Source organism: Lingula anatina, chromosome 1, assembly GCF_051362555.1.
Source record: "Lingula anatina isolate TDL-2025a chromosome 1, LinAna3.0, whole genome shotgun sequence".
In the NCBI taxonomy this organism is placed as follows: Eukaryota; Metazoa; Brachiopoda; class Lingulata; order Lingulida; family Lingulidae; genus Lingula; species Lingula anatina.
The window spans coordinates 51,774,198-51,799,340 of record NC_141767.1 but is presented as its reverse complement, the minus strand read 5'-3'; the positions used below and the strand labels follow the sequence as shown (position 1 = coordinate 51,799,340).

General features: G+C 34.6%; 3 protein-coding genes across 4 annotated transcripts; 1 reads left to right on the top strand and 2 right to left on the bottom strand.

Moving 5' to 3' along the window:
• Positions 1 to 1,902: 1,902 nt before the first annotated feature.
• On the bottom strand, positions 1,903 to 4,160 carry LOC106160736 (uncharacterized). Its single transcript, XM_013537404.2, has 4 exons — positions 3,922 to 4,160; positions 3,489 to 3,748; positions 3,178 to 3,306; positions 1,903 to 2,920 (listed from the first exon to the last, which is right to left on the bottom strand). Exons 1-4 carry the CDS (start codon positions 3,941 to 3,943, stop codon positions 2,558 to 2,560), a joined length of 774 nt encoding a protein of 257 aa, XP_013392858.1. The 5' UTR covers positions 3,944 to 4,160; the 3' UTR covers positions 1,903 to 2,557.
• Positions 4,161 to 5,355: 1,195 nt separating this feature from the next.
• On the top strand, positions 5,356 to 13,835 carry LOC106160794 (fucose mutarotase). 2 transcript variants are annotated; one of them, XM_013537542.2, is made up of 7 exons: positions 5,357 to 5,538; positions 7,291 to 7,343; positions 7,738 to 7,753; positions 11,675 to 11,745; positions 12,567 to 12,668; positions 12,763 to 12,836; positions 13,135 to 13,835. In XM_013537542.2, exons 1-7 carry the CDS (start codon positions 5,415 to 5,417, stop codon positions 13,187 to 13,189), a joined length of 495 nt encoding a protein of 164 aa, XP_013392996.1. In that variant the 5' UTR covers positions 5,357 to 5,414; the 3' UTR covers positions 13,190 to 13,835. The 2 variants fall into 2 exon arrangements, with proteins under 2 accessions (XP_086871752.1, XP_013392996.1); XM_087015626.1 differs by lacking the exon at positions 12,567 to 12,668 and having other exon boundaries at positions 5,356 to 5,538.
• LOC106160793 (syntaxin-18) lies at positions 13,832 to 25,025 on the bottom strand. The gene is made up of 11 exons (XM_013537541.2): positions 24,843 to 25,025; positions 21,666 to 21,733; positions 21,359 to 21,474; positions 20,984 to 21,061; positions 20,672 to 20,738; positions 20,303 to 20,382; positions 19,022 to 19,128; positions 18,841 to 18,899; positions 18,608 to 18,677; positions 17,424 to 17,504; positions 13,832 to 14,441 (listed from the first exon to the last, which is right to left on the bottom strand). Exons 1-11 carry the CDS (start codon positions 24,987 to 24,989, stop codon positions 14,346 to 14,348), a joined length of 969 nt encoding a protein of 322 aa, XP_013392995.1. The 5' UTR covers positions 24,990 to 25,025; the 3' UTR covers positions 13,832 to 14,345.
• Between the last annotated feature and the right edge of the window lie 118 nt (positions 25,026 to 25,143).

Sequence of the window (25,143 nt, the reverse complement as noted above, 5' to 3'; positions counted from 1 at the left end):
GAAACTATCCTTATGATATACATGCATTATACAAATAGAGCACAATCCCAAACGCATTAAGAAGAAGACGACCCAGTGAGATGAAACAGGATGCTTCTAACTAGATAATTTTTAGTCGAACCAGTGAAAGATTACTTTTCCGATATTTAGAATATCTCGTTAACTTGGAAAACGTCTGAATTTGGTTTAATGTGCTAAAACAGTATGTGGCTGCATTTAATTTTGGCATTTGATCACTTTCACTTGAGGCAGGTGGTTTTGTGTTCGGGCTGGTAGAACGTTAAGACTGGTAGCCCTAAAGCTTTGAAGGGTGATTTTTTTTTTTTTTTTTTTTTTTTTTTTTTTTTTTTTTTTTTGCACAGTCGGCGTAAATATGAATTCTGATTGTATCGCTAAAAGTTAAATGTAGAAACAATTGAATTTTTTCATTTCGTTCAAAATGACCCCACAATCTGGTATCTTCCATTACTCATCTGATTTATAACGACACCTTTTCGATTCCAGGACCAAAATATATATGTGAATCGGTATTAACAAGAAAACACAAGCTAATAGGCCGCCAATGCCTTCTGTTCATCATCAGATTAAAAAACTCTCATTGCTTGTGACTATTGCTTTAATTGCCTCTTTATTTCGTAATGCCTGATCGATCATTCCATTCAGCATTTCAAGTTACATTGGTTTCATTAACTGGCACAATTACATCTTGACTGCTTCTAATATCACATTTTTCAAATAAAGAATTCCTTGAGTCAGATTTTCTCAAAAAAGGTGACAGTGTAGGCTGTTGGAAATATTTGTTGACTAATGATAAAATGCTTCCCTTATTTTCAAATGCTAATTGTCAAGAGAATCATGACATAGACAAAGAAGTGGTCAATTTGATATGGGATTAGTTTAATGATACATTGAGACAAATGCTTGACAACTCTATCCCTATTAGTCTATTCGTTCATCTCTGCTTAATTAAAAAGGAAGATCATTGAGTTGTTGAGGGGAAACCAAATATCAAACTCCGACAATATATTATAATGAAAGACAAGTTCATCGGATGTATTAATTATCTATTCCAATGAGAATCTCTGTTAATTGTGATGCATAATGTATAAGATCCATTTTAACGCCGAAGGTTTTTGATTAGCGAGCATTGTGATTTACATTCTTGCGTCCTTTCAAAAACTGGAAATGCAGCTTACACTTCTGCTTGATAATTAGACGTGGTGTCATGTAACGACTAGCTTTAATTTGAGGACAAAACATTATATCGAAGAAGTAATTAATTTTGTGAATTAATTCTGGTATTGACAAGAATTAAGCTAATGCTCATGGGGTCAATGCCTTCTTTTCTGCGTCGAACCAAATAACTTTTTGTGGCCCTCTGAATAATCTTTTATCGTTGCTTTTGTCCATTAAAATCTTATAGATGACACGCATTCCATACATCATTCCCAATTAAATTCGCTTTCATTATGTCTTTGACCACCTTCAATGCACCAGATACCCCTAAAATCAATCAATAAATATTAAAAAGTGAATAAGAACAAAAAAAACCCCGTCTGCTCGAGAGTCCGACCTGTCGGAAATATATGATGACTAATGAGCAAATTTGGCCTTTCATTTTCACAGTACTTGATACCGTAGAATGAGAACACGGCATGTAGTGACTAAATATAAATATAGGGTCAATTTTGTGATATTTTAAGGTAAAGTCAGCGACCAGTTTCCATCTCCAAAACGGTTACATCAGAGATGTCCAGGAACAAATGCCCAAATCATTTAAGGTGATAAAAAACTTCGTTCTCATTTTCACGTCTGGCAGTAAAAGTATACAAGAATAAGTTCCTTCTGATCGCTGGCGCTTGAATCGTAGCAGTTAAACAAAGTAAGTTAGAGACAAAGCAGTAGATTTAACTTTAACAACTTTATTGTTTCAACATATGGTAAAAATTGTAAGTTCACAAAAATATCACAGGCAGCTCAATAAATACCTAATTCCAAAATGGAAGATGAAGATTATAAATATATCACTGCTAACATTGAATCGACTGGAAAATTGGTATAAAGCTCACAAGAACATTGAAGTTCAATAAATAAAAGCCTATGTACAAGCATAATTATTAACTATAGGAATTGGTATTTTAAATTCCCTATATGATAAATAATGAATATATATAAATACGAATACACATAGCACAAAGTTATCCAATCCAAACACAAATAATCGACAGTGGATAAAACCCACTTACATAAAACACGGCATAGCCGCTACTATTATCATTTTCACATAAGCGAAAATTCTAAAGCACTGAGTTTACTCTTTGTTTACTAATTTCGTCCCTCAACTTTTAATGGTAAATATACAAATGAATTTGTAAACGCACACTTAAAGCTGGAATGCCATAATGGATAAACTGTATTGTAAGAGATCATAATAGATGCCGTAGTCCTTCATGCAGCTGCACACCCCTAGGCACAGATAACAGAACGGACCCAAATCAAGTAAACTGTTTTGTCCGTATTACCACGGAGATTATCAAAATTTAAAGAGTTCAACTTCTTACATTTGTTGGAGTTCGGTGTAAACCTTTTCCAAATGAGTTAGGAGTTTCAGGAAATGGTTGAAAACGATCCAGTCTCTGTTGTACCTCAGGGTCTTTGAATTGCCTGGCGGGTCAGCGAAAGTAGTCTCCAGTATGTCTCGCTCGATCGTCTGGTCCAGCTGCAGGTTCCTGGACGTCATGAGGGTATGAACGGCGCACATGCAGACGTACAGCTGATCCTCAGCACTCTGGATCATATGAGCATCGACGTTTTCTTGGTTAAAAACTGTATTGGACGCGAGCTCATCTATCCTTATTTCTTCTAAGTGCACTGCTATTTTGGCTAGCCAAATATAACTCTGTGAAAAGAACTCGTCCATCTGAAATAGAAGTAGAAAACGTTAGTTATTATTTCTTACTGCAGATGGCGATGCAAGCGTTTTGCAGGAACTATGTAAACAATGGTGCAATAACAAACGTCACGATTCCTTGAAATGAGCAAGATAAACATTCAACTATCTTTTCCATAGAAGAACATTTTTTCCAAAAGCGACAATCATTAAAACATATAGACTAGTTTATGTAATATAACTTTTAAAAAATTACTAGAATCACATGTCGAAATTGGAGGACTTACGTTATTTACAGCATTTTGAATCCCAACAAACTGAGACCAGTGCTCCTCTTGTGGCAAACTACTGTACACTATGTACTGAGATTCAATCCAGTTGATATATTCAGGATCGCTGTGAAATCTTTCTTGTACCTGAAATAACAGAAATTTCATATAAGTTTCGATCTCAATAAAAAGCTGCATTACTTGATGTTAGTATAAGAAACTAAATTTCTATACTTTAAAAAGTTTAGGTTTCAGTATATGAATCATCATCATGTTTTAGTTTTTACATTTTTTTCTTCATTTAGAAGAAGATGATGAAAAACCCTTACCCATCGTTTACGAAGATCCTTCACTTTGTTCATATTGTCAGTGATGTGCATACGTATGGTGAAAGCAGACTGACCCAGAGGAGGAGCAGGCATCGCGGGTAGGGCTGGGCCGTTGCTCACAGGACTACTACCCCCACACGGTTGGTGCCATCTAAGAAGGGGCGAAGTTGGTGCCGCCGTCGAAGAAGAGGTATCGCGGGATTTCCTCAGAGGCACTGCGACAGTGCAACTAGCCAAGCACAAGAGTAGCAGACATGAATCTAAAACGATAAAAACATTCAGTTAAGATTAAACATTCTCAATAAAACTCCAACAGTTGTTTTTGAACGCTTTAAATTTCAGTTAAACTTTGCAAAACAAGATAAAAAATATGCCACAACGTTAAATAACCCACAATAAAATATTATGTACTATTTATCATACTTCTACATACTTTGGATAATTCCCATTGCCATCTGTAAAATCTTCCTTCAATATAGATAGTGTGATTTCGTTTCTTATTAATTGTAGTCTTGAGTGATGCTGTCGGTTCAGAGGCTCGAGATTGTAATGTCTCGGATGGTGGTGAAATCTTTTTTTATACGTGTTGAATTCATGGGTTAAATATAGAAATGCCCAATGTCCTAATGGATTTTCTTGATGTGGGTCGGAATAGGATGTGATGTCTGACGTGACGTGCACCTACGGAAGTGCCCTTTGTTATGAGTGCCGCATTTAAAATCGGGGAACCCCCACCGTATCGGATTCGCACGTTGTCGAATATTTCAACAATTATGCAATAAACCCTGTGTAATCACAAATTATTGTACATTAGAAAAGATTAATCTTACTTCGACAAAATAGTAGCGCCGTTTCGGATGATCCGAAAGATAATGTCTAGATAAGCTATGTCACTTACATGTAGGTTGACTCATCGCGTACTTGGAAGTTACCCTCATCGGCTTTGAATACCCCACTTTACTTTACAACGGTACAGAAACAGGAACCGCGGGGATCACGTATTACGTACTAGCGGGACATGCCCATTACCTCTTTTTTTTTCTTTTTCTTTTCTTTTCTCTGGGTGGCCAACGCACATGTCGCAATCGGAAACTGTTTGGTTACGACCAAGTCATAATGTATACAGCTCTGCGGACGATGAATTATTGGTTTAAAGTCCATATATCTTCATTTTGTGAAGAAATCAACGATAGTCGGAAAGTTTTTACAGGTACCGCAGTGAGACCGCAACACAGAATTACCACCATCTTATGCCAGCGGTTGCAGAAAATTAATAATCATATTTAAGATAATATATTTTCTTTTGCGCAGACTGCTTGACTTACTGTGATATTTATCGGCAAATTGTTAACTAAATTGAGTTGCCACATTTTCCCCATAGGCCCTAAACGTCGCAATCTACAAGGATAAGCGTACTAGTCGTACTAACCTGGAATCTTGCGAGTTAAACTTCGGGTAGGCCTATTACATGTAGACAGTAAAACACTTTCACCATTGGTAGGCCTATTGATCTTTAAAAAGAGGAGTATGCAGCTTTGGTTATTTATAGAAAGGTTCACAGTGAAGTGCACATTATGTTCATAACTGAACAGTTCACTGCAAACACATGGGGGAGCACTGGCTTCACACACACACACACACACACCCTCCAACTAAAAATGTGTAGGCCTATTCATTTTCCTCTCCCCCCCTCCCCAAAATAAAAAGGAGGGGGTAGAAATGCGACATTTATTTATTATAAGATCAGGAATTGTGACAGCGAGCGACATAACAGCAGCAGTTTGAGTAAAAGATCAAATTTCCTCATTATCTTAATTCGAGCATAAGTTTAAGCAAGGAGTTATAACTCCTTGGTTTGAGGGACTTCCCTGTTTGGGTCCTCCTTACTCGACTTAACAACGTTCAAGTCGAAAACGAGTCAACTTTATGACCTACTTTTCAAAGGACACTAACACCGAGGGAATTAAAATGCCGTTGAAGGGAATACCATTTATCTTATCTCCAGATCTGCTACATGCTTTGTGTTCTATGGGACATGGAGATGAAATCGGTAAGACCAGGGGTACTGTTACGGTTCATCGTGTTTATATGTACAGCGTAAAATGTGTGCAGGTCCGCAGGGGAATGCATGATTTTACTTCCGGCTTCGTTGGCAAATTCCGAACAAGGGATGCATGTTTTCAGTTTTATGTGGTTTTATTCAATTTATAGTTTGGTTTCAGTACTTCAATATACCACACGAAACCAGGTGACAAATATTTAGGAATGTTTAGTATTCAAATTTAAGAGATCGAAAAATGTTCGAGACCAGATACTGATTAGTGATTGGAATTTTGTCTCACCTGTGGAAATCAACGGCGGATTAACTATCGGATTATCAAAAGAGAGGATTTTCCGGGTTCCGCTAAATGACCACTCTTTACTTCATGACGTCGATTATTTGGGTAACAATGTTCCAGCAGGGCTCTTCCCCTCTCCCCTTTGTATTGTAGATGCGCAGGCTATATTTACTGGTATTATTAATGGCACTGTCACGCTGGAAGATACTCGTTATTACTGAAATGACATAAAAAAAAGAAGGACGGGGGGGGGGGGGGGGGGGGGGGGGGGGGGGAGTATGTCAATAGAAAAGAAATGCTATGATGATAATAAAAAATCTCTAACATTCTTGTTTTATTTGGTAAACATAATTGGCTTTTTGGTATGAATGTGCATTTTAATAATACCAGTACATACCGTACTACTTTGTTGGAATAAATATTTCCAACAATCAAGTATTTAACTGAAAATACAGGTACTTAATATGGACCAATTTCTTTTTCTTGGCTTAGACAAGAATTACTATCAAAATAACTTGCATATATTAATTTTGTGTAAAATGCACTTACACATATGAGCAGGGGAATAATAGTACTACAAATTAATGTGCCTTAATTTGGTTATTAATATAAATCATTACATAATTAAAGGAATGAGTAAGTATCTAAAAAGAAAATAGAAAAATATACTGTTATAGTACAAAAACAATCTCATATTCATGTTTCTGTTTCTGTTGACAGCTACAATATCCATGTATATAGCCAGTTACATACACATTACCTTACATCTTGTGCTCAAAATTAATGCTTATACCAACAACTGAGTAAATGATAAAAAAGGGTTCCCTGAGTTTGAATCTTCCTTTTAGTGCCTGCTATACAAGGTGACATCATAAAATGCTCCTACTTAAGTCTGTGATCATGTTAGTGCCAAGTTTATCTTGTATATTAGTATACTGATGAAAAAGCCTTATTTATATACAATATGTGTAGAATAGGAAATTCATGGAATATTGGCATTACATCAGTGAAAGTGTTATCAGTTGCTGTCCTGGGAGTGGGGAAAACTGGGAAAATCATGTACTGTACAGCTTGTGTTTCAGTGTAGTTTTAATGAAATCTGCTGCATGAAACTCTTCTAGCACAATAACAATATGGATTGACAATAGACCCAATAAAGCTTACATCTGAAATGAATAGATAAAACAAATAGTGATGATTGATCAATTAACATGAATCTGTCATTTTGGTACCCCCATGCTGAATTTTCCAAGAAAGGGTGTGCGTAATGAATATTTCATTGCTGCAGCATAAAACCATGTAATATTTCTTAACTTTCATTGCCTGACAAATGTTGCCAATAAATCATACAAAATGTGAAATTGATTTTACCAGTGCAAACATTTATGCCCAAAGGCATCCATCTTCTAGGAAAAATATGCTTTCATGATTTCATTAATGTTTTAATTTTGGTCATGTTTTAGTTCTGGCAGATGCCCACTTCCCTGGTAGTTCCATATGCCGCAATGGACCTAAGGTGAGTCAGTCATCCAGCCCCCCACGGAACTCATTTATTAAGCACTATGGTGACATTTTAATTAGACCTTTTTATTTCTATTTGAATATTGTATGTTATGAGTTAGGGATTAGAGAAGAAGGGTTTGGTATATTTTGTCAAGGGAATCAATTTTATTTTATAAATAGTATTTCATTGTATCCTAAATTTAATTCTAAATATATGCATTTAAAATGTAGGAAGATCAGTGAATTAAATAATAATTAACCATTCTCCTTCATTGCATATTTAATCAATAAAATTAAAATAAATATACTTCAATGAAATTTATGGTAATGGTCCTGTGTCGTTTGATTTTGTTGATGTTGGAGTTCCTGTGTAACAGTTGATGCTTATAGTTGTTTGTTTCTTTCAGGAGTTGAGGGCTGATGGTGAGTGAACAATACTGTAGTTTTCTTGAAAAGCTGACTAGGTATTCATTGTTTTATCCTTAACCTTGGTTACCCAGGTATGAAAATAAAAACATGATAAAGCTTTCTTTGAAAATAAACTACAGATTATAGTAGCCAGATAAAAGGTTATCATGGACGTGCTTCGTGTAGGCTTACTTGAGTAAATTGAGAATTTAAACCTTAAATATAAAAAACAAACTGATAAAAATATGTCTTATCAATTTGTCATGTCTTTGACAAAATAAATAAATAACACAACAAAAAATTATTTTAAAAACATATATGATTTCTGTAGTTAAATTTGTGCTATGAAAAGTCTGCCATGATTTGGCTTTAAGACTCTTCCATGCCTGTTATCTTGTACATTGTTTGAGAAATTGCTCAACCAGGTCAAGAAAAGGAGGTGCTGTTATCTCTGTTGCAAGTGCATCCATATATGCTTGGTAAGACCATACTTGCCATGTTTGTGTGTATGCAGACGTTTGTGCATGTGTACAAGTGGACATTTATATATTGGTTAAAGGGATGACAGCTGTTTATTTTGGTCCAAAAATGGATTTTTCTGGGGTAAACAACAATTTTCCCATACTTGCCAATGGTTAATGATTCTGTTATGACATTTAAGTTAATCCCTGTTTTTTTTTTCTCTAAGAAGTTTGGTTTTTTTAATCTCTTAAGAGATTATCACAGAGAGTAGCCATCGATGGAGGTCCAGTGGCAAGCACAGATTCCAGAATAATTGTGATAACAGCTGTTTTGGTGGTAAAATAGAATTAACTGTATTTTTATTAGTTGTTTACGATGTATTTATTGTGAAATATGGATCTCATATGAAGAATTGTTATCCCTTGTTAAATGGTAAATGGTTAAATGTCAGTTACTTACTTTAGTTGCTGTGAGGTATAGCATAGCTGAGATAAGTCACAGCATCATTTAACTGAAAAATATCTGTATATAATGAGTTGATTGCTGTACGCCAGTGTCCAAGCCATTACTTTTGTCAGTTGTATATATAGGAAATATACTAGTAAGTGGGTCTTCACATTTGACTAGTTCTTTGACATACATATACTAACCTGTATGTCAAAGTGCAGGGATGCTGTGTTTATACATTTCTGATTTACTTTACATATTGTTGACTAAAAGTGTTTCTGTTATTTATGAAATTTGTAATAAATACACCGTAAGTCAGCAAGATGTGTGATATATACAAGTGCAAAGCATAAGTGGATATCAGCTGCACCTTGCTGATGAGTGTTTGTCTCACAATAGTTTTACTAGAGCAGATTTTGAGAATAGAAGGCCCAGGCACAATGCAACAGGTGCATGTGTGGAAAATATACAAAGTGCAAATACAAGATATGAATTCAACCAAATAGAAAAAATACAACAACAACAATAATAATAATAGTAATGGTAATGTATTTATAAATAAATATTTGAAAATGTATAGAATGTTTATTCATACAAAGTCCTTAAAAGTAGTTTTTCCTTGATATTTGCTGTAGTATAAAATGTCATGGTGAAGACAGGATGTACTCATTTTGAGGACTTCTTTGCAAGCAATCCTGACAAAGATGAAATTATACGCTTATAGTTTTTGTAATGTGCATCACTATTGGGCCCCACCCAATTGTAATAGAAACTTGTTGCAGTAAACTTCTTTCAACTTCTATTTTTTTCTTCCTATTTTTTTTTCTTCCAAATCTGAAGATGGTAGCATTTTGCCCCCATATCACATTGTCAAAAAGCATTTGCTACCGCTTCTGCTTCTACTTTTGAGACCTGCTCTGAAACTTTGAGTCTCTTAATGATTTTGACATTGGTTTGAGCTGAAACTGCTCCAATTCACAAATTTCATGATAATTTTGAATAACTCAAAAATTGTATGTGTACATGGGGTACTTTTTTTGTTAGTTTTCCATAAATTACAAATTTAGGAAAAAATCCCCTTACAGGGAACTGAATTTCTGTTTCATAAATCATTATCAAATTGGTCTTTAGGAGTTATTATCTAGAAAAAACATTTTCCATTTTTATTGTTTTAACAATGTGACCAGGCCTGGAACAGCATTTAGTGAATTTGTAATGTTACATGTATTATCTGTGGATCTAGATACAGATAGAAATTGCATGAGTCACAGCTCAAATATTCAAAGAAAGCAGCACCTTTCTGTGTTAGGTAATTTTGGTATTCAAAGGGGAGTATCTCCAGTGTTACCCTCCCTTTCACACACACACACACATATATAATTATACTTCCTGGTAGATTTGATCACTCTCTATTGTAAATTATGCAGGAATTTTATGTATTGTAATATTTACAAATATAAATCTTTACATCACATGTAAAGTTTTTCACAACTGGTTAAAACTTTTTTCACTTTTGTAAAGAAAGGCCATGAATACAGATGAACCTTACAGTATAAAGGTTTCATGAGTATCAATGTAAAGCAAAATTTTCTTAATTTTTGTTTGTTTGTTTTACAAATAAAAGTAATTACTGGAAAGTCAGGGATTTATTCTATACTTTTTTGAAACCTTTATGAATTTTTATATATAATCATAATGCCTTATATTTGCCTTATTTGATAACTACACTAACATATTTTTTCATTTTGATAAAATTAATCTTTTTGTCAGGAATCTAAGTTAAACTGTGTTCTATTCCTCTTTAATATGAACCAGGTAGTTTACACTTAGTCCAATAACATTTAATTTAACAAAAGTTGAGGTCTTCCTTTTAGCCAGGTGAGGTTTTTAATTCCTTGACATTTTGTACCCCTTAATCCTTCTGATATGCAAATAAGATAATATCATCATGCTCATAATTTTCCTCTGCACAGAATGTTAGTCTTTCACAGCATTGAAAGGATATATATTGTAAATAAACCTTCTGTTTAGATACAGGTCAGTAACATGAACATCTAAAAGTATATTTAGGCCCTAAACCAAGGCCTGTTTCCGGGGGGCTTACTAATACACAAACCTATCAAGCATAATAAATATGGTGAAACTTAGTGTGATTTAGATGCTGTAATTTAATTTTCAGATTAAATTACAGCATACGAAAGCTTCATTCAAGACAATTCCCAATGTTATTGTCTGTCACTGTGCCAGGTCTCTTGCTTGCAATAAAAAGGGGATGTTTCTTATTTCACCACAGACTAACCTGAACTCAAAGAGTTTGTGTGTGAGCTCCCATGTCCAGCCTAAGTCTCTCTGTTATATGTGGACGTAATTAATTACTAGATATAGATGTACTTTGTTGGAGTATCTAAAAAGTAAAGAAAAATATTTGTTAGATGTTTAGTGTTTGTAACTTGGCCAATGATGAAAGACGTTTAAATATAATTCAAAACTAAGAGAACATCCTTGCAAGTGAATTACATTCAATTCAATATATCGTGATATCCAAGAAAAAAATTCTTGAGGAAATATGAGGAAACGGTGAAAGTTACCAACCATGAGTTCCTAATTAAATTACATTTAATGTGCTGCATACGGAATTTCAGCATGGAAAAAAATATACAACCAACATTTTTTGAGTACTCAGCTGATCATTAACCATCACTCTCAAGTTTATTTTAAAATGCTTAATAAGTATTTCTTTAAGGTTTTGTTTTTCAGGTAGGTTACATGACTTCCTTGTGTTTTCTCTCTTTGTCATGATTTCAATAAATTAAGGATTGAAAGTGGCTTATCTGTATAGAGAATGGGAAGATTTAACGCACTGAAAAGACATATACTGTCTCCAAAAGATGACACAGCTCTTTTTTTTTTTTTTTTGTATTGCACCCATAGCAACCTTTTTTATGTATTTTGGCATACATTGTAGTTGGGAATAAAATCATTATTTTGATGCCGTAATGACCACTCAAAAACCATTCCTTTCTTCAGGTCATGGGATTCCAGAGCTTCTTGCTGCCATTTTAAAGGTGTTTCCACTGGATTCCTATGTTCCAAAACCTGTGAGTACAACATGTATTTAGTAAATTGCTTGTTGTCACAGGATTTTGGTAGCCAGATCATCAATTTAGGGTATTTATTGCTCCTTGCTTGACTGCTCTGTACATATATCTTACCAGGAAGTACTTCACTTCATATCCTTTTGCCTAGTCGTACTTCTAGTGTCAAAGTTATCAAATTGTGGAACGTACAAAGATAGTTATCAAAACCACATGGTCAACCACAAGATGGCATACAATTTGGTTTCATACAATAACTGATGAGGTACATATGGTCTCTGAGTCTGTATACTTAGAATCTGTTAGGTCTTTTAAGATGAATTGGAATACGTACTTATGATTTGTTTCATTTTTTCCCTACACTTTAAACAACAACATGTGCTTTGAAAATTGTTGAAAAAGAGTAAAAAGTGCAAAAATATTGGCAGAGCCACTGCAAAGTCCTCACTTGTTAGTACAAATGGAATGAATTTAATTTGCCATGTTGCACATGTGCGCAGTTGAGGCTTCTTTCTCTCCCTTTTCTTTTTGGTGAACTTATAATATTGACATGTCAGGGTTATCACTGTGGTAGGTGCTGTAGTTTAGGCCCCATTCAGAATATGGGACTAACTAGTCCGAGGGTCAAATATGGTGACCCACTACAGCTTGCCATCTAATCCGTTAATAGATACTGAAGAGATATCCCATGGGGAAGTATTCAAATGGGTCGGACATATTTGACCCTCGAACTAGTTAGTCCCCCATTCTGAATGAGGCCTTAGTCTTTCAGATATACCTGTCCAAAGATATTAAAAGTAAAAAAATCTTCACATTACTTAAAGGTTGCTCTGATGGCTTTGGTACTGTCGGATAAAGAGAAGAAATTAGAAGTGCCAGTTTGGGAAAAATACCAGCTTTTGGTAGATGCTGCTGCAGGCAAAAAAGTAAGTAGGGGAGAAATGGAGAAACAAAACCCTTCAAGAATTACTTAAGCAAGAGAGCCAGTGTAGAGAACTAATATTTCTACAATTCTTTCAGGTAGAAATGGAAAAAGTAGAAAGATTTGAATTCTATGAGAGAGCAAAGCGAGCATTTGCTGTGGTTCAAACAGGGTAAGATTTTCAACTTTCAGGGTCCAGTTTTCTGTTTGACTGTAGTTTTTAAAAGTGGGAAATGTTTATGACTGTCAGGAAATCAGAAAGTCATAATTTAACTTATGGGAAATTCATTAAGAACTTGCATATATTTTATAACAACACATTAGAAGCATAAGTGTATGCTCTATGCAACAATGTAATGTGTGGAAAAATAATCAGTAGTTTTCCTCCTCTTCAAAATTAAATGTTCAAAACAAAAGAAGCTGTGTTATATGCTTGTATGCTGATTTTTACCGTTTTATTGCTATTGTAGGGAATGTTCCAAGTATGGAAACATAATTTTGAAGAAAGGATGTGTAGTGGAATAGAGGAAATGAAGAAACCAGCATCAGAATTTATGTTCCCAGTGCTACTCTGTGATGGACACTGCCCAAAGAATATAAATTGTGGTCATTTGTGTTGTTGGGGTAGCTCCATTTGATTTGGCTGTCCACTGTGATATTAGTCTCTGGGAGGAAGTGGTGGGGGAGAGCACAATAAAACTTTGTAAGGTTTTTCTGTCATTAGACAAATGTCATAATTGAAAATATGATATTCAATTTGTCAGGCAATCAGTCTGTAATAGAGCGTGGTCCACCATCTGTTTTTGGGAGTATGTTTATGTGAACTAGAAATAGACCTCAGGAGTGGTATTAAGTATATATCTTATATACATGTTACCTGAATAGTCAATTTAAGATGCTTTGCAAATTGCTCAGAAGAAAAAAAAGCTGTCTTTGCCATTGCTGGTTGATATTTATATGTACCAAGCGAGATTTATATTTATATTCCAGCTGTCAGAGATGCACATTCAAATTATTTTGTTATAATTTTACATGCAATAAGGCAAACTTAATAGAATGAATGAGTAAATCATTTTCATTTATTTGGGGTGGAAAAAATGGGATACAATTATCTTTACTTTTCTTGTGAATTAACACCTGGAAACTGGATAATAAACTGTACTGCAATATACTTTAAGTGTTTATTTTTATCATAAGAGATACAAATGTCATTTATAAGCATGTGAAATTATTTTTAAACTAATAAGAGCACAATAAAATTCATTATATTGAAATAATGACAAAGAAGCAAAATATTTCATGAAAGTAACAGTTGCTCAATATACAATAATATATAAAATAGCTTTATTGTGAAGTTACTATGTGAGCATCTATTGTGAAGTTGCTATATAAGCATCCATAAAACTTTACAGTAACGGCATCCTTGGCTCCGTTGACAGCAATTTCTCAGAAAGGGTCACCCACATGAGCTATCATTGCGTATATTAAACATAATTTTGAACTTAACTTGACTCGACCTTTTTGTCACGAATGTCAGCTGTCATCTGATATTCACATCATGACATAAAACCCTCGTGGATCTGTAGAAGGCAGTCGGAACTGTTAAGATAATGATCTTCATGTTATGTGTTGGCACACTGGAATTCAATGTCTTCATTCTTTGCTTAATTTGCCATCCCTCTCAGGCATTATACCAATCTAAGAATAGCAGGGAGAAGGACAGCACCACCAGGAAGAAAAGAATCCACACACGAAAACCAGCATTATTCTTGATAGCCTAAAAAAGAGCACATCTATATATATATACATCAGTGTCATATCCTGGGTAGCTGTAGGTCTGCCCCCAGCCCTAAGCCACCCCCAACCAGATCACACAAAATCGGGGGTGTAGTGGGGATTGGATTGGGTGTTGTAATGCCCAAATCCTATAATCTTGTGTTCGTGTCATCAAACCTAAAACATATGAAACGAGAACAAAAATCATTCATAACTGGCAAAAACATGCAAATTTGATTTATGCCATCCCCCCCCCAACTGGACCCTGGTTATGCCTCTGGGAAGGGGAATTGCTTTGGTGATATAGTGGCATTGAAAATATGTAACTTGATTGTTTTGACTGAATTTATTTGCATACAAATGTTATTTCATTTTCAGCAGTTATCAATATTTCTATGCCATTAAAATTTAAGTTGAAACATAATAATAGCCTTTCCAGGTTTTGTTTGTTAAAATGTTTGCTCAATGCTAAAACTGCAAACAGTAATAGAACAAGAACAAATTTTTTCAATACCCCAGCCCCCCCTTTTCAGTTTTTTTTTTCCACCAAGAAGCCATGACCACCTTAGCATTATTAAAATGATCTCAATAAATATATATTAGGTGAGTCATGCAATGGTCATATCTATGAACATCCTGGGGCATTTGCCTCCAATCTCCACCACTATAATTATAGACCCTAGACCCACCTACACATAGGTATTTTCAGTAAAGCAGAATCTTTACAATGAGTGACACAGGACAGATTATCAGACAAAAATCTACAACACTAAAATAAATCTGTGAATTCGAATATAAATGCACAAACATCAATGCAAGTTGACGTAAAAGTGTGTCTTATGTAAACAGTGCACTGCAATTTGTGTCTCTATTTATTAAAGCAGTATCATGGATGATATAGTCTTATATGTGAGAGGGATACATGATGATACTTCAAATTATAGCAATTTGAAACCCACAGAAAACTTGGAATGTAGTACTGTAATGCACAGGAGTGAAGGGGGAGGAGAAATAACAGCCCAATTAAGGTGCATGCACCACTACTTACAAACAACTGTAAATGTGATGATATCACACTTACAATAAAAGTAATAATTTTGCAATCATAAATGTGTGTTTGTGGGAGGGGGGATAATTTCCCAGGCAGGATGTTGCTCTATTGTATTGGAAATGGTACAACATAATATGTGTTCACTGTAACATTAGGACCCCAACCCTGGGGCTCCATTAGCTGCCATCTCTCACAGCTCCCTCCACCTGCACACTAAAACTTATCCTGACAAAGTCGATAGGAATTTAAGTGACAGTATTTTGAGAAGTCACACACACACACACACACACACACACACACACACAGAGAGAGAAAGAGAACGTGAATAAAAGAATAACAGGCAATCTTCCAAGAAGGTGTTAAAGTTGTTGCTATGTCATGAGAAAAAATTCAACACAAAGACTGCCACTGTCATGCAAGGATGGCTACTGGCCTCAAAAGACTGCCTATATTTTGAGAGATGGCTGGGCGGCTTACAAAATTTTGGGGAAATGACGGGTGGGGACCCGACTTGCTTGGGTTGGACTCCATGTAAATAGGTGACAGATTCAAATTTGGGACTCCCAATACCCCAAATTCTGGGGAAACCCCTGCTGTCATATGAAAACTGTCAAAATGAAAAAGACCACATATCTTAACAACCATCCATCTGAAGCAAGTTTGTGCAAAACTAGCAAATACATAAAAGACAAAAAGATTAGACCAAGGAATTATCCCCTGACTGCCACATGACAAGGGTTTATGGTTTAAGATGCATTTTTAGTGCAAGTATAATCTAATAAGTATGCTGAACTGGTGTAGTATTAGATCCCTATCTCTAATATCTCTAATGCTCCCAATATCCCTTCTTTACGGTCCTATGCTGATTCTGGCACATGATCCTGACCATCCTCTAACAATTTTTTCCTTAACATTTTTAAAAGTACTCTGAACGTTGCCTTAATATATCACCCAGAGAGTTTTTAAAATCATGACAGTGCATAATGCCTGTAAGATAATATGACATGCCAGGTCTTGGTATTTTAAAATTATTCATCATCCAAGATAAAAATGATAATTCTTTCACTGTCAGTCGACAGCGGACAAGTAAACACAGAACTGCTGTTACCACACACAAATTATTGATGGAATATAATTGTGCATGATTTTCTGCTGTATGATCTTCCAAATGATGTACAATGCATTATCATCAACATAATTTTTCCCATTAAATTTTCTCATTCACAAGACAAGCATGTCAATCCAATTCTTCAGACAAAGTTGCATATTTTACACAGTTATGTGTATTCTCCTCATTATTTTGGAAATACTCCCATTGTTTACAGGTCTTTCTCTATTGAAAGGAGATACATGTAGATCTACAGATTCTGATTGCCATTTTCAAGTCTGTTCATGCACTTTGTAACAATGAAAAAACACTTCAAATTAGAATCTCACAGGCTTTCCTAAGTTTGTGCATTTCAGATAAAAACTTGGCTTTTCTTAAATCCTGAAAAGGACAAACCCCCTTGTGTACAAGACATGTACAGACAGCAGGTGGCGACAGAAACTAGACAACTTGTGTGGTTTACTATCATGTGTTTTGTGGTCTAGCAAGTACCACTGGGTGCAGTCTAGTGGTACAAGGACACCTAACTGCCACAAGCTTTCCATTACTAGACCTAAACACATAATATATAGACTGAATACATAACACTATCAATGACATGTTGGTTTAATATAAATGTTTGATTTAAATGCCTACTTCCTTAAAATATAAAAGGAAAAAATGGAAATGGCTTAGTTGACATATGAAGAATGTTAATGAGGAATCTTTTTTTATTCTCAAAGAATTAAAAAAAATTTATTAAGGAAAACATTTGTAAAAAAAGTTTCTTTATTCAACAGATAGAAATAATTATCTGTCTCTGTAACTGAAGATGATCCACGAACCTCTCTAATTTCCTCATTTGCCTCAATCACATTTTCTGTTGTCCCAACCACTGTGTCTCCAATTCTGTCAATATCTTTTTCCTGTAAGAGAAGGAAATATCAGCATAATGTATATGCACTATAGGGATGTACTTCTGCTGCGACAGGCACTGGATAGTATCATTACTATCATGCACCAGTTGTTTTTAACATGTAGTGTATATATCATCTTTAAATCAGATCTTGGAATCTGTTTATTAAATGATTTTGCTATTTTGTTTCCTTTTCTCTTAGATGCAACTTACATGTACTCATAACTGTGCTCACAAGTGCTACATAATAAACTGTCATGCAACATTCTTGTAAATGTGATACAGGAATAAATGTAAATTTGAATTCTATACAGGAATAAATGTAAATTTGAAATCATTTGCATGGTGCATATATCAACATCGCAAACTAGATTGAGAATTTCCTTGTATATTGACTTTTATATATACATGTAACATGAAACATTTGACTTAACAGTTAGTGGAAAAGTTTTTGTATTGTATTGTAATGGTCATTACTTCCAGGGCAGAAGAAAATGTTACAGACTTGTCCTAGCATGCCATGTCTAAATACATGAGACAGCAGGATAAATAACTATGCGGATACTTTTATTTCCTGGTTGACATGCATCCCTGTCATGCAGAAGTGAGTTATTGTTCACACTGTTATAGATTCTTTTTCTGGTCTAGCGATAAGCATTAAATATAGCATAGCTGACCTCATTTTTAAAATCTCCACCTAATGTGGTCATTTGAAAAATATGTTGCAAAGAATTGCATCAAAACTTGATCTTTATTTTTAATTTTAAAAGATTCACAACCAAGAAAGTATTAAGATAAGAAGCAAGATAGGAATCAATCTATATAAGGGAATAATATAAAGTATGCTTGGCTTTGCAAGATGATATAGTTTTGAAATTTATTATTTTGGTGCAAGTACACCCTTACAACAACTATGACCTCACAATATATTCTCTGACTATGGTACTGAAATTACAATTATAATTTTCAAAGTATGTTTACACAGAGATTGGTATTCAGACAATATCATAATTAGGGCATACAATCAGTTACTATGAGTGACTATGAGGTGGAAAAAAATTCCTCTGAAATCAACTGTCTCCATTTAACACAGAAAGGAATTCCCATACTGACCTGTTCCAGCACCTTTTCTGTAAATATTTCTTGTAACCTTGAGATTTCTACAACTTTTCCTTCTATTTGCCTGAAATAAAATGTATATATCAAACATGAAGTGTTCTTGCTGTACCTTCTTTTAATGGCCAATTAATTCATTACAAAATCAATATGCAGTTAAGAATATAATAAATTGTGGTTACTTGTACAGCTTAATGAAAAAGCACAGGCATAAATACTTAGAAACTCACCTAATTTCATCCACCATATTATTCATTTCTTCATACATATGTTTATTTTCTTGCTCAAACTGGAAAAAAATATGAGCATTTTTAAAAATCTTGCAGTTACTAAGATAAATCAAGTTGCTCAGGTTAAAAGACATGATGCCTGATGAAAGTCTAGAACAACTGTGTTAGCTGAGAAACTCACCAACTGCATTTCTTCTTGTGATATTTCCTCATCCCCATCCTCATCACCAAATAGTGGTAACTTTGTTGTGTGGGATTTCTTTACTGGAGGTCCCTGCACTGGCTCACCTAAATAATGAGATAATGACCTAGATGAGGGGGGGGGGGAGAGAAAACAAGGTGCAAAACTGAGATTATCTAAGATTAAAGACTAAATAAAAAACATGAAAAGTATACTCCTGAATCAGAAATATACTCGTAATAATGTTTCATAAAAAGAAAGCAATTGCCTAGTAAATTTAACAACTGATTATCTTTTCACTTGGAGCAAAATAGTTATCAGCACCACACCAGTTTGATTTGTCCTAACAAGTACAATATATTTTCTTTTCTTTTTTTTTTTTTTTTTGGGGGGGGGGGGGGGGGATTACTCCCTTTCACAAGCTTCAATGTTAAAATTGAAATTAATTTGGTTAACTGGCTGGGTCTAGCAAAGGACTTGGTTTAGGTGACCCTCCTATGCTGTATATAATAGCCAAGCTATTTAACTAGTAAATCCCTAAAACTGAAGCAGTGCAGTTATCTGTTTTGCTTGATGTGAAAAAGACCTTACATATCTATCATTTCAATAACCTGCATATTTTCTTAAAAAACATTATTCTACAAGGTAAAACTTGGCAAACAAAGCTGTCAAATGTACAGACCAACATCAGTAACAGAACTGTTTAAATATTAGAAGTCTCCGGTGAAACATAAAAGAGTATGAATTTAAGGAAATTGGATGTGGATAATACCATAAAAATGCAAACTTGGCATGTATTCTAATGCTATAAAATACTTCATTTAGTCTGGCGATAAGTTACATGGTTTAACATTTATTGTGTTAACAATTACAAGTAGTTTAAGGTATGCTAAAATTAATTTTAAAAAATTTCACATTTTAACTTGATCTGTATGTTAGTAGTTTATATGAAATTTTCCAGTAAGTATCAGGCTACTAAGTCACAATGTTTTCTGTTTAATGTCTAAACAAGGATTACATACAGTATAATGTATGCATTTCAAGAAAAATAGTCCAATAAAGCTGCTGTAATAGTTATCCATTTATTGTGTTAACAATGAAAAGTGCAAGGTGACAACAGATGTAGTTGATTGCTATATGTACAGAATGTCTCTGTACATAAAAAAAGTCATCACTGTTGATATGATTCTGGATATCTCAATTTGTTAGCAGAAATATTAAAGGTTTAACAAATACACAAAATCTTGAAATTTTGTTTACATATCTAATTATAAACAGTACCATTTGATTTTGTGGTCAAATTGTGGGTGGAATCTTCTTCATCTTTCATTTTGCGACGCCTTTGAGGTTCCAGTCTTCCACTGTCAGAGGAATAATTGATGTCAAAAGTTAGATACTCTGACAAGATAATTCTTTACAGTTTGTACCCCCTATATAACTTCATTAATTCATATTGGATATTACACACATACCACCTGTGACCATATCTTATATACAACTGAACTCAGAACTGTTTCATTTTATGGCAACATGCCTTGACTGTGAAATTAAAACTGTCAACATCACATTAAATTACAATAAATAATTTCTTTTAAAATATACATCATTCTGTTTACAATAATGATAAACTGAAAGCCAAATCCAACTTACATTTTTTTCTTGTCAAAGACTCTCTTTACTCTCACTGCTTTCTGTTCACTGTATATTTTACACACAACTGTTGAAAAACAAAGATATGGTATTCAAATTTTAGTATAATTCAACACTGGAAAAAATTGCACCTCAAAATTGCGACTTAAACAGGACAAAACGTGTTGTTGTTTTTTTGCACTAATTATTTCTTAAACCTATTTTTATAAAAAAATAACCCATTGTAATATCCAATATTCATTTAAGTGATTACATTAATTCCCTTGCTCAAAAATTGCATTTTCACTGTACATAAAAAGTTAAAAGCCTAACCTTTCAAATAATTTTCTAATAATTCCAGAATTGCCTCCCTGTGTTCCTTGACTTGTTGGGTTGTCTTCTCTTTACCAACTGCAAAAATATATTAATTAAACAGTCAAACATATAAATAAATAAAAGAAATGGAATAATTTAAAAGATGACTAATTTAATATTATATTGATCCAGTTTGCAAATGTTGATAATTTCTAGACGAAAAATATCAAATAAATGTTTGTACTTTGAATTTTGAAATCTTATATGAATTACAATATAATATAATAGTAACTGGTTGATATCTCCCTTATAAAGCTCTTTTGATAGCAAATCAGATACAAAATAAAAAGGTACGCTGATTTATTAAATAAATTTAAGCACTTCTCAACCCACCATCAGCTTTGAAAAATTTAATGGTTTCTGAACAAGCTTTCATAAACGCCTGCGAACTTTCATCAATTTCATCTCTCTCAAAGTCGCTCATTCTCTGGTGGTTTGTGTTCAAATGACTAAAAGAAAAGATGAATGATATTGATTTAAACTGAATATAATAACAATTTTAAATAGGTTAAAGAATAAGGTCATTTTAAACTGAAACCAATTTTCCTTTTTTTATTTATGTTATGGCAATCCTCCACTATGAATATTAGACACCCCAGTAAGATTTAATCTGAACTTATACATCAAATTCTAAGATTACCTGGATGCATTTATATAATCTTTCCTATGTTCTAACAGAAAATCTCTGAGCTTCGTAATGCTGGAAACCTGTAAATGGTAATGCAATATAACATGGCATCAAGTTAGGTTACCAAATTTTATGTTTGAAAAAGCGGTGTGACTGAAATGCGCAATACTCTGAATTACAGCGCAACACAGCGCAATACACTTCAAAAATCAAATCCAAGTTGCAATTACACAAAAGAAATGACCATTCCCAGCAAAGTAGGGTGATATAAAGGGGCCGTAGCGATAGTCCGAAGGTTCAATAGTCCGAAGGTTCATTGGTCCGAATGTTCACTATAGAACCTTCGGACCAATGAACCCTTGATTAAAAAATCGATGAAAATGTTACCACTTTTCGGACCAATGAACCTTCGGACCAATGAACCTTCGGACTATCGAGACGTCCCCGATATAAAAACAACCTATATTACTAGGTAAGTAATATTGTTGATGTAACTTAACAAATCAGCAAGACTTTTATATTGTCCGGTTGGCAGCCATGTTGGCGAGTGGCTCTTCTTGGATATATTACTGGCCAAGAAGAGCTACTCGCCAACATGGCGGCTGACCAAACAATGAAAAAATTGTCAAGTTGTATCAGCAATATTAATTACTAAGTAAACACTGGAAAGGGTGAGTTCAAACAAAATAGGTTGATATGAAATCAAAATATATCAGTTAGCAATGAATATTGCTGATACACCGCAAGAGATTGACACAATTTTTTCAATGTTGGCTCAGCTGCCGTGTTGGCCATCTTGCATGGCCAGTAATATATCCAAGAAGAGCTACTCACCAATATGGCTGCTGACCCGACAATATAAAAGTCTCACCGATTTGTTAAGTTTTACTAAGATATTACTTAAATAGTAATGTAGTTTGCTTTATATCACCCTAATTTGTTGGAAATGGCTGTTTCTTTTGTGTGATTGCAACTGAACTTGTTTTTTCAAGTGTATTGCGCTGTATTGCAGTGTATTGCGCAATTCAGTCACACCGTTGAAAAAGTGGTTATATGTGCATCATGGGCTAACTGTCAACATAATATAAGACAATCACATATAGATTTTGTGTGCATCTTCAAATATTGAATCCATTTTCACTCAGTAAATCCTGATAAGACTTTTTCTTTAAGTAATTGCTGACCAGTAGACAACTTGTGTGGGACAACCAGATATTTTGTATTTAGTGCTAGCTGTACTTGGTTAAAGACAATGGTCTCCAATGAATGATACACATAGGGTTGCATGCTACTGTTGACACCTGGTTCAGAACAGTCTAATTAGTACACATAACATCATTTCTCCTGCCAAAATATGAACATCCCATGTGTATATTCTTCTGTTAACTGCCAAATAAAGTGTCTACAGTTTTCTTCGTATTTAAGTTTAAACAGGCATACAAAGTGGTTTTAGTTGGAAATTATTCACAAGAACAGCACTATCACAGCATCTAACACTCCACATAAACAAGATCTATTTCAAATTTAACGTTGAACATGCACCCAATATGTAGAAATAAAGAGCTAAAAATTACATTTACATCCTGCGATTGTAACATACCTTGCGTGTCACGTGACTCAGATACTAGCATATGAATTAACAGGTGGGAAGAAGTGTGAGAAAACTGCTCAACCTACTTTCTATCAGTGAAGGCCGAGTGAACAGGCGTACCCTGTGACTGCCCTAATTTAACAAGTCAATACAGCGGTCGATGCGAAGAAAAACCTTTTAAGCTCATAAGAGGGATAAAAAGAAGAAGGGAGTATGACACAAAATTCACACGAATAAAAGAAGGATTATAATAGAGAGGGCAATGGCATGTCAACAGAGGTAAATAAGATGTTTTACATTCAGAGACCTTGCACTGAGAGAACGTTGTACTTTTACCACATGCACTGATATACTTAATTCTGCATGGCGATATCGAGCAGGGTTTTCTGATGACCTACTTAAAACAGACAACAACAACAGTTTATTACAATAAAATAAGATTCATACGATATAATCGTCTTATTGCTCAGAATGCATGTATATCTACAACCTGTGCAGTCCCGGGCTTTTAGGTATCCGACACACTGTACAAAAACTCGCAACTTACGTCTGAGGATTGTGTAATGCGCCTGCTATATCTTATCCCACCACATGTTATTTTGGTCTTGAATGCACGCGAGAATCCGTGTTTGTCCAACATCCTTGGCAACGGATGCCTTGACGACCGGGAAGAAAGGCACCGAAAGCCCTATTGACAAGCACAGTTTTTAGGTTTACTACAATAACAGCCGTTTTAGTGGTGAAATGCAATATAATATATTTCCATGTGTTGTTTAGAATGTATTTCTTGCGGAATTTTGAATCTCAAAGGAAGAGTTATTATTACTTTAATTAACCTAGAGCAGAACATACAGAAAACATACATCTGAGTTCTCTTACTCCCAGGTCACTAACAATATAGCAAAAAAAAAAAAATTTTTTTTTACTTTTAATAAACTATAAAAATAAGTTTTACAAAAAATTATTTTCATACATGTCAACTCTTCAAGATAATCCGGGAGTCTCACACAGACAGTACAAATTTCCCAGTCACCAGCACGGGTAACCAAATCTCCCAGATAAAAGAGACTTCAAAAATTTGCACCACTGTCAGCTAACATCCTGTATCAAATACCCAAAACAAAACACTATTAAAATTGGTTTGTCTTCAGAATAGTTGGGTGATCATTTGCTAACTTCATAATTCTCTTCTAATTGTTTGGGGGGGGGGGGGGGGGTGAAGGGGGGTTGAGAGAGTGGTCACTTCCCCATCCCCCCCCCCCCCTCTCTGAGCAAAATTTTAGAATCTCCAGATTTTAGATGAGGTTGGCATCTCTGCATTTTATTAAGGCTGACACAATCTTCGTGAAACTGTAACTCGAGTTGCATCAGTATCATGGCAGACTAGTTAGATTTAGTTCTACAAACGTATGGATAGTAAACTCTCCACTTCCCTTCCTCCCCTCTCTCTCTGTCGGCGCCCAGGGACTGACCACATATTAATAAGTAGTTTCACGGTACATTTATTTATTTTCAGATGTCTTGAAACCCCAACTGTACTAGCATACTGGCGAGTGTGGCCAACGGCAACGTGTCACTGTATTCGAAAATATACTTACAACATCCTTCGCTTTTGATTCAAAGCAGGTTTTAGGTTTTGCCTTGGGTAAAATATTTGTTTTGTCGTTTTCAGCTAACAAGCCTTGAGATTTTTGCCTCATGCGAACAGTTTTCACTGTCGCCCTGAAAAGACTTGTAATCTCCATGACCTGGAGTTTGTCTTGTCTTGCAAAGTGTATAATGCAAGCGTATTTTTAGAACCATTGATTTTATCGTTTTGTTAGTCGAAATAACTTTATCCAATATATTTAAGATGGCAAAGAATTTAATTACTTGAAATCACATATAATTAATTATTTT